Consider the following 9,168-nt stretch of genomic DNA (forward strand, 5'->3'; position numbering starts at 1 on the left):
CTTTGCTTATTACTACATGCAATGCCCCCTCAGTGCCCCTCATCCATGGTTGCTTCATGATCCCGCGGCGTTGCCCTTCTTCCTGAGCCAAATCAAGAAAAACTTTTCTTGCCCCCCCTTCGTGCCGCCTCAATGGCTCTTCAATTGGCACCACACGTGTGTGTGTGTGTGTGTGTGTGTGTGTGTGTGTGGCGCTCGCACCCTCACCATTTGATATACATGTAGGCCATTGCTCAACAACGCCGAAAAATTCCCAATACAGGCCCGCAAGGTGGAAATCATGAAAGGCTTCGACGGATTTGGTGAAATTAGGGGTATGTGTGTATGAGAGTGAGAGAGAGAGAGAGTGAGTGCATGCAGACTTGAGTCTTCCAAAAGAGAGAGAGAGAGAGAGAGAGAGAGAGAGAGAGAGAGAGAGAGAGAGAGAGAGCGCAATATGCCCATGACCTTTGCACATGCTTCCAAGGAATTGAAAGAGAGGAAGTTAAAGCAAACGGTAAAGGATTTCAACCACTCCGTGAGATAGCAGAGAGATAGAGAGAGGAGGAGAATTAGCGTCAAAGGATTGGCCTTCATGGAGATCAACACAAAGAACAGACGACACTTTTCGACAACACGTGAATCTCTCTCTCTCTCTAGACTGTAGTTGCTCGAAGGATGGATCCCCTTCAGCTCCGAATGGAGTTCCCTTCAGCTTTGAATGGACTCTCCCTTCAGCTCCGGATGGATTTGGAGAGAATGCCAAAGAATGACGTTGCAGGGGGTCTATATAGAGAGGAGAAAGGAAGGATGAGGTTGGAAGCTACTCTCGAGTTGCGGGGAGTTGGCCAACTCTTGGGTTGCGAGGCAGCCACATGCCTTTTGTATGAACTTTACCCGCAGTTTAAGATCACTTTTAATGCACTTTTGTACATGCACTCAGGCCTCTACTCGCAGCTCTAGGCGTGCTCCTTGATGCCTTCACCACTTGCAGCACGTGGCATGCTCGTTGGCTACTCCACGATGGCCAAAGGGTGTGCCATGTGGGCTGCTGGATAGAATAAGGTTGGGGGTAATGGGAGTGCCAAAGGGAGGGGAAGGCCCTAGCTACAGGCATTTGCAGCCACGTGGAGGGCCACCCCTCTCTCTTTAATATAGATATAGATATTACATGCACTTACCTATTCCTCCTCTCCTTTTCTTGCTGGTTCCCCCTTTGCAAGAAGTTTCTAAAATGCATTGGGACCCCTACCCAACAAACACATATATGATTTCTATTATCTAGTATTATATATGATAGTTAGATAAGTAAGATGTTTATATGATACATATTATATATTATAGTTAGACAAATAGATTAGATAAATACAACCTCTCGACTTATCTATGTATGAACATGTGTGTGTGTGTGTGTGTGTGTATACACACACTGTTTTTTTTAAATTTGGTATGTTTACACACACACACACACACACACACATTTCCATATATATATATATATATATACACACACACACACACACACACACACACACACACACACACACACACACACACACACACACACACACACACACATATATATATATATATATATATATATATATATATATAGAGAGAGAGAGAGAGAGAGAGAGAGAGAGAGAGAGAGAGAGATTTATGTGTGTGTTTATGTTTCACTGACATATACTTGAAATGCTAGTAAGCCCTCACAACTATATTTTATTATTGTGTATAGCATTTCATGTACATCTAAGTGGAAGTACACACACATACATAGAGAGAGAGAGAGAGAGAGAGAGAGAGAGAGAGAGAGAGAGAGAGAGAGAGAGAAAATCTTGTGGTATTAAATCAATTCACTATTGTGATAAAGGTACTCTTCAAAAAAGAAAATGGCAAGAACAAAACAAACCGCAAAGAAAAGTCGTGGCGGCCGTGTTTCTCAACCCTCAAGCACTAGAACAACTTCAGAAGTGCTTACTGGACCAAGTGGTGTTAGTTCATCCCAAGAGACCAATAGACCAAGTTCTAGTGTAAGCGTAAATTTACCAAGGAGACGAAGGGTTTCACAATATCTAGGTGTTCTAAGACAAATCAGAAAAGCACAAGATGCAACCACAAATTGCATTCCTAAAGCACCATTTGTCAGGATAGTGCGAGAGATAACAGAAATGTGTAAAAGTGGGACAAGATGGATGGCTACAGCTGTTGCATGTCTTCAAGAGGCTTGTGAAGATTATCTTATTGAATATTTTAATGAAACTTTCATTCTTGCAGCACATGCTCATAGAGTTACAATTATGCCTAAAGACATGACAAGCTTAAGCATGCTTAGACACAGTTACGAGCAATTTAGATATATGCCATCATTTGTAGATAAAAAAATGAAAGACATTCTTTTGATTCCTCATGCAAGAAGGCCCAAAGAGTTGAAAGTAGAAGAAGTGACTGAAAAAGACATACATAGTAGAGATACCAGGCTGATGAATCAAGACAGAATTGAGAGGCTCAAATTAAAACAGGATGACCATGAAGAGTTTAAGAGAAAGGCTCAACAATTGGAGATTTTGCAAAGAGAAGAAAAGGTTTTAAAGACTTTAAATGCTCTTGGTCCAAAGGTCGAAGTCTTAATGAAAGGCGATAACCATGTTGCCTTTGTCCCTTTGGAAGCTCAAGATGTCCAAATACTGAAGAGCTTTGACAATGACATCTCTGATACCCTTATCATGATTTTTCTAACGTAATATTTTTTTCTGTTTTTAATAAAGAGCTCCTCTCACCCATTGCTTTTGTGATACTAACTTAAGTGTTCAATTGCAGCATGATCAAAGAAGAACTTCCTGAGGACGCACAAGATGAGGTGTTTATAATTGACTGTCAAATCTGTTGTCGTTTAGATGAAAGAAAGCCTCCCCAAGAGCTTATAGCTTGGTTTACCCATTGCAATCCAAGTGTGAGAACTATTATTTTGCCATATATCTCAAGGTAATGTTGTGTACTATAACAAGTGTTGTCAATTGTGAAATTTAACTTTGTTCATCTTTTTTATAGGAACCATTGGAGTCTTGTCATGCTAGACATGCAAGAAAAGGTAGTTCTTTATCTGAATTTTATTGAGAAAACAACACACCTGGATATCAAAGGGTAAGAAATTTTAAGTCCTTACAAAAAGTATTAAGCAAAAAGATTTGAAGTATTATGAACTGTTTCAACAGTCGCGTCAACATCTTACTTGCAACCATTGAAAGCTTCCATGCTTTCGGAAATATTTTTAAAGAGATTATACATAGAAAGATTCAGGTTTGAGTTCTCTTTCTTGTACTAAGCTCTTGTTTTTTTTGTAAGATTCTTTTGTCTTATGAATTATTTTGGTTGACAGGTACCACAACAAAAGGACAATCATAAGTGTGGATGGTATTTACTGTATAATGCCAAAGCCATGTTGGATCATGTTTACAAAAACGAGACCTCTCAGGTCTATTTCTTTATAACACTTAATGCACAAATAATATAGCTGCTTTGACTCACAAAATTGTTTTTGTATTGTAGCTTTCTATTACAACATACACAGAGCTTGATGTAGCACACTTTCGCATCAAGAAAATTGAAAGCATGATAGATAATTTCAATGCGAATAGTTGGAGTAACTGCAAAGCTTGCTCAAAGGAAAAGCTAGAGTTTGATAGAAGAGAGGCCACAGATGATGACCTATCAAAGTTTTTCAAAGAGATGGAGTGGTTTGAAGATGAAGATCGGCTCGCAGAAGAATCGCCATCACAAAAAGAAGAGGTTTACAAAAAAGATCCGCCGATTGACCCTCATGTAGAAGAATTTGTTGAAGACGGAGACATAAAGAAGTCGCCAATGCCAGAACCATCAGTAGTAAGCACCTCATGAAAGGACCAAAAGAGATTGAAAGTGACAATGTATATGAAACACAATAAATGTATTTGAAGTACTTTTTGTATTAAAAAATCTTGCTTTAGACTAAGACCTTGTCTTTACCTTCTCCGTATTTGAATTTTTGTACTTAAGTGATAATTATAAAGACTACGTTTAAATATATGTCCTTGCACTTCATATACTTCTCTCTTCTCTTGGATACCTGTCAAGATAAAGGATTATGTTAGTAAAAAATCTTTACGTTTCATGTAAACCTGTCGTTTTGATGGAGCTACTTACTTGTCTACCATTGATCTAAAATAAAAAATCTTGGGGAAGATCAACTTCATCTTCATTTATCAAATCTTGTCGAAGTTGTAGAAGATTACACTCTCCACCAATAGATAGAGTGGTTTGAAGTTCTTCATTCATCCACACATCAATGTGCACTAAAGGATTGCCTTGCATATTTTGAAGGTCTTGATCCAATATCACAGGAACACCATTCACTCTATGAGATCTCTGATAGTAAAATGTCATGATAAAGTTCTGACTTTTTATCATGTACTTCACATTTACACTTGATGCATCCACTTTGCAATCAATTCCACTAGAATGACAAAAGTCCCATCCTTTGTCTAAAAACTCAAGTACTGTGTCCTGGTCTACATTCTTACACACAAGCATGGTATTTTTAAGAGCTACTGGACATTCACTTGTGGCAAAGAAATCCACAAATACATGGATTGGCATGCTGACTTTGATTTTCACAAGCCTACTTGCTACATTAGGCTTCAACCCTTTTTGCACTTCATTAAATAGCTTCAAGCAAAATGCCTCACTTATGTCACTAGTTGGCAAGGGCCAGTCTGAACTTATAAAATCAGGTAAAGAAAGCTTTTCTAACGTTCCAGAAGAAAGACCGGTACAGACATGAAAGAAACTATCATAAAAGAAAACACCTAGCTCTGCAAGTTGTCGATTTGTTCTTCCTTGATACTGTTGACTACCAATGAAAGCATGGTAGACATTGATTACTCCTATTATACAATCCACTGATTGCCATTCTTCATAGGAAGAAGGATAGACATCTACAAAATACATAAATAAAATCATCATAAAATTCTAAGAAACCACATTAAAAAACACTTCTGCTTTATGACTTACAGTTTGGTTTATTTAATGGAAGGTCCATTGGCCATTCAGAAAGTGTAATCTCTCTATGCATATAAACATGTTGAACAAGAACTTCTTTCACTGATTTCTTGTTGTCATTGACATGAAAATCCTTCACCCTTGCCTTCCAAGATGACAAAAATTCAATTGTACTTTGCCTCTTTCATTTTCTTGATTGCATTAGAATCCAAGATCCTTTGGTTATTGTCAAAGGTATCCAATGATTTTGATCATCAAGTGTATTGAAAAGAGTTATAGACTCAATAGAACCAGAGGGTTTACGTAACCTGCTTGAGGAAGCCATAGAATGCAGAGAGAAAACAAGAGAAACTTGAGAAGAGGAAGTTCAAGAAGCTTTAGATGAGAGAAGTATAATTAATCATAAGTAACTAATGAACGGGATATTTTTGTGACTAGCAGTCCACTTATGCATGATTTTAATAATAAAAGTATATTTTTCCTTGAGAGAAGCACTGCATCATGAAAGTACTAGTTGATTTGAAAGGAATCTTTTTAAATGAATAAAGCTTCTTGATCTTTGAGAACAATGAAGATTGATATCTTTGTTTTAAGGGTTTACTAGTCGTTTCACTTCTTTTGTTACAAAATTCTTATTTTTAAACTCTTTTTAGTGATACTTTTCACCGTTACGGTGGCTTAAAACGGATTGGTTCTTACCTTTCGGTCCTCAATTCTTAAAAGGCCCTCTCTAGATCCCAATTTTTTCCTAATGTATTGATCCAATGCTTCTGCAAAATCGAGAGGAGATTGAAGTGAGAAACAATTTGGAAGCCAATAATGGAGATGTTCATGGGGAGCCCATAGTTGTCTCTAGAGAGGGAGATTACTCCGAAGTTGAAAGGCATTGCCTATCCATCACCTACATATATCTTGAAAACACACCCCTCCTTGATGCATATCTCTATGTTGTCACTTTTTCACAAAATGTCTATACTTCACAACTTGGCAGCTTGGATTTTTCATGTTCCCTTTGTGGTGCTTTCTCTTGGAAGATAGAATCAAAGACCGTTAGCACATTTGTGGGGAAAAGTTGTTGCAACTCAAGGAGTGTTTCTTTGCCACCATTATGTGAACCTCCTTTACAATTAAGAGAATAAATGCACGGAGGTAATACTAGAAGCAACGAATTCCTAAAGCATACAATAGTGTGTTGGCATTTGCTTCTTTAGGAGCTCATATAGATGAATCTCTCTGTCAAAGAAAAGGAATCTATACCTTAAAAGTGCATGGATCTATCTATCATAAAATTAGTCCATTGATGCCTTAAGAACCGCCAGATCAAATCCCTCGCTTTGCTCAGTTGTATTTTTTTGACACTGAGAATGAGTTGCAAAATAGGATGCAACATGTTTCTAAAATCAATATTTTGGAATTCTTGCAATCAATGCTACATCGCGTAAATCCGTATGTTCAAGCTTTCAGGAAGTTTGCATCAATAATTCAAACTTCCAATATTCCTCACATAAGGATGGTCATCACTGAGATACGTACAAATGGCTGGCAGTGCCTTGCTCCAATAGGTGTGGAAGTTGCTGCAATCATGTCTGGTCAAGGTGATGAGAGCAACATTGGCCATGGTGATATTTTGTTGAACCTTTTCGGTGGTGGTCTAAAAAGAATCTCAAATTGCCAAAGTTCGTACATGCCTCTCTTATATGTGTTGATATTTCCAAGTGGTGAAGAAGGCTAGAATTCCTACATACAGGCATTGGACAAGCCACAAGACAACAGAGATCAAGGGGGAGGTAATACAAGGTATATTTCTACAATGAATTTCTATAAGTATAGATTGCAAATCAGGGGTGACACGACACAATGTCTTCTACGTGGTGGTAGGCTATTGCAACAATATATTGTTGATGCATACAATTGTATGGAGGAGTTGAGTCTTTTATTTCGCAATCATCAGAGTGATCTACACAGTGAGGTGTATCAAGGTTTGGATGACATGATCGGAGCAAGAGATGGAACAAGGGGTGACAGAGAACCATTATTGGGTGCTAATGTTGGCAAGGGGGTGGTATTGCCTTCATCATATGTTGGTAGTCCATGCTATATGCACCAACTTTATCAGGATGCCATGGCAATTGTACGCAAAAGAGGGAATTCCAATCTCTTCATAACATTCACATGCAATCCTAGATGGAAGGAGATAGAGGATTCATTATTGCCTGGACAAACGTCCAACGATCGTCTTGACGTTACTGCACGTGTTTTCTACCATAAGCTCAAGGATTTGATGTGCTTGCTGATTAAGGGGGAGATTTTTGGTAAGGTCATTGGACATTTCTATGATTGAGTTCCAAAAGAGAGGCCTTCCTCATGCGCACATTCTATCGATACTTTCTCCCGAGAACGAACCAACATAGACATCCCATTATGATAAGATGGTGTGTGAGGAGCTTTCTAGTAAGGTGATGTTTCCACAAATGTATGACACTATCAATCAGTGTAATATACATGGTCCATGTGGAAACTTGAATAAAAATGCTCCATGTATGGTAGAGGGAAAGTGTAGGTTTAAATACCCTCAAAGCTTCAATGGAACGACTACTGTGGATAGGGAAGGATACCCAACATACATGAGGAGGGATGATGGAAATCACACTATTTATAAGATTGTACAAATGAATAATAAATGGATTGTTCCATACAATCCATTTTTGTCAGTAAGGTACAATGTGAATATCAATGTGGAGGTTTGCTCCACTATATCCGTTGTGAAATATCTCTACAAGTATGTGTATAAGGGATATCAGAGGGCGACTAATTCTCTACAAGACACTGAAGGGATTTTAGATGAAGTTACAAACTATCTTGATGCACAATATGTGTCAGTAGTTGAGGCTATCTGACAGATATTTTGGTTTGACTTGCATCAAGATAAACCTGACATACAATGCATGTTCATTTACCTCATCAAAATCAAGCCTTCTTTGATGACAGAGTGACTATATAGAGTGTGGTGGAGAGAGAGAGAGAGAGAGAGAGAGAGAGAGAGAGAGAGAGAGAGAGAGTGGTTTGTTGCAAATCAAAGATATCCAAAGGCCAATGATTTGTTGTACATAGACTTCCCAACAAAGTGGTTTGGAAGTTAGCAAGCTGAATATGGACTCCAAGATAGAAAGGAGACGTGATTGGAAGAATGTACAACATAGTTCCCACTGCCAGAGAGTTATACTATTTGAGCATGTTATTCTCAACAAATGCAAAGGATGTAGGTCTTTTGAGTATATTTGGACCTTCAATGGACGAGTATATGAAATGTTTAAAGAAGCATGCAATGCACGAGGATTATTGAAAGTTGATGATGAATGGTTTCTTTGTTTAGCAGAAGCTTCATTGCAACAAACAGGAAAACAATTACGGCTACTATTTGTAGTCATTTTGGTTTTTGTGAGCCGGTATGTCTTGGTGCATTATGGAATCACTTTTGTAAGGAGCTTTTTGAGGACCATGTATATCATATGAGGACTTGCACAACCAATGAGCGTATTTGTGAACGCATGGCACAAAACCAAGCATTGTCAAACTTAGAGACAATGCTTCAACAGTATGGAAAGAGGCTCTCAGATTACTCTGGAATGCCTCAGGTGGATCGCACATTGCAAGTAATGAGTGATCATGGAGTGCTTGCTGAAGAGTTAACACCATTTTAGATGAAATGAGAAAATCCCACAACTTTGGGACTAATTTCAACGCCTATGGATTCCTATTTCCCATTAAATTTGGGAATGTGACAAAGAGATAGATTCTCAAGAAAATGGTGGTGTTGAGAAACACCTTTTAAAATTTTTATTTTTATGTGGGTGTTTCAAAACACTTCATAAAAGAGATAGATTCTCAAGAAAATGGTGGTGTTGAGAAACACCTTTTAAAATTTTTATTTTTATGTGGGTGTTTCAAAACACTTCATAAAAGAGATAGATTCCCAAGAAAATGGTGGTGTTGAGAAACACCTTTTAGAATTTTTATTTTTATGTGGGTGTTTAAAAATACTTCATAAAATCATACATAAGCTGGGGAAATAAAACAATGAGCAAGATATGAAATGCTATTCAATTTTTCCTATTAAGCTAGCCTGTGCCTTCTCCATGACATTTGATGGGA

At 38.0% G+C, this 9,168-nt stretch overlaps 1 protein-coding gene across 1 annotated transcript; it reads left to right on the top strand.

Annotated features, from left to right (window-relative positions):
- The first annotated feature begins 1,856 nt into the window (after window positions 1-1,856).
- LOC147418718 (uncharacterized) lies at window positions 1,857-3,891 on the top strand. Its single transcript, XM_086506225.1, has 5 exons — window positions 1,857-2,719; window positions 2,800-2,964; window positions 3,195-3,279; window positions 3,359-3,454; window positions 3,529-3,891. Exons 1-5 carry the CDS (start codon window positions 1,872-1,874, stop codon window positions 3,874-3,876), a joined length of 1,542 nt encoding a protein of 513 aa, XP_086362351.1. The 5' UTR covers window positions 1,857-1,871; the 3' UTR covers window positions 3,877-3,891.
- Window positions 3,892-9,168: the final 5,277 nt, after the last annotated feature.

The sequence above is a fragment of the Adiantum capillus-veneris genome, chromosome 29 (genome assembly GCF_014529385.1).
Source record: "Adiantum capillus-veneris isolate H3 chromosome 29, ASM1452938v2, whole genome shotgun sequence".
Taxonomy (NCBI): domain Eukaryota; kingdom Viridiplantae; phylum Streptophyta; class Polypodiopsida; order Polypodiales; family Pteridaceae; genus Adiantum; species Adiantum capillus-veneris.

Excerpts from the sequence above, each read along its gene's own strand:
- LOC147418718 (XM_086506225.1), top strand. The coding sequence starts at position 1,872 with ATGGCAAGAACAAAACAAACCGCAAAGAAAAGTCGTGGCGGCCGTGTT. Across the intron at positions 2,965-3,194 it reads ATTTTGCCATATATCTCAAG|TCGCGTCAACATCTTACTTG; the intron begins GTAATGTTGTGT and ends CTGTTTCAACAG. Across the intron at positions 3,455-3,528 it reads ACAAAAACGAGACCTCTCAG|CTTTCTATTACAACATACAC; the intron begins GTCTATTTCTTT and ends TTTGTATTGTAG.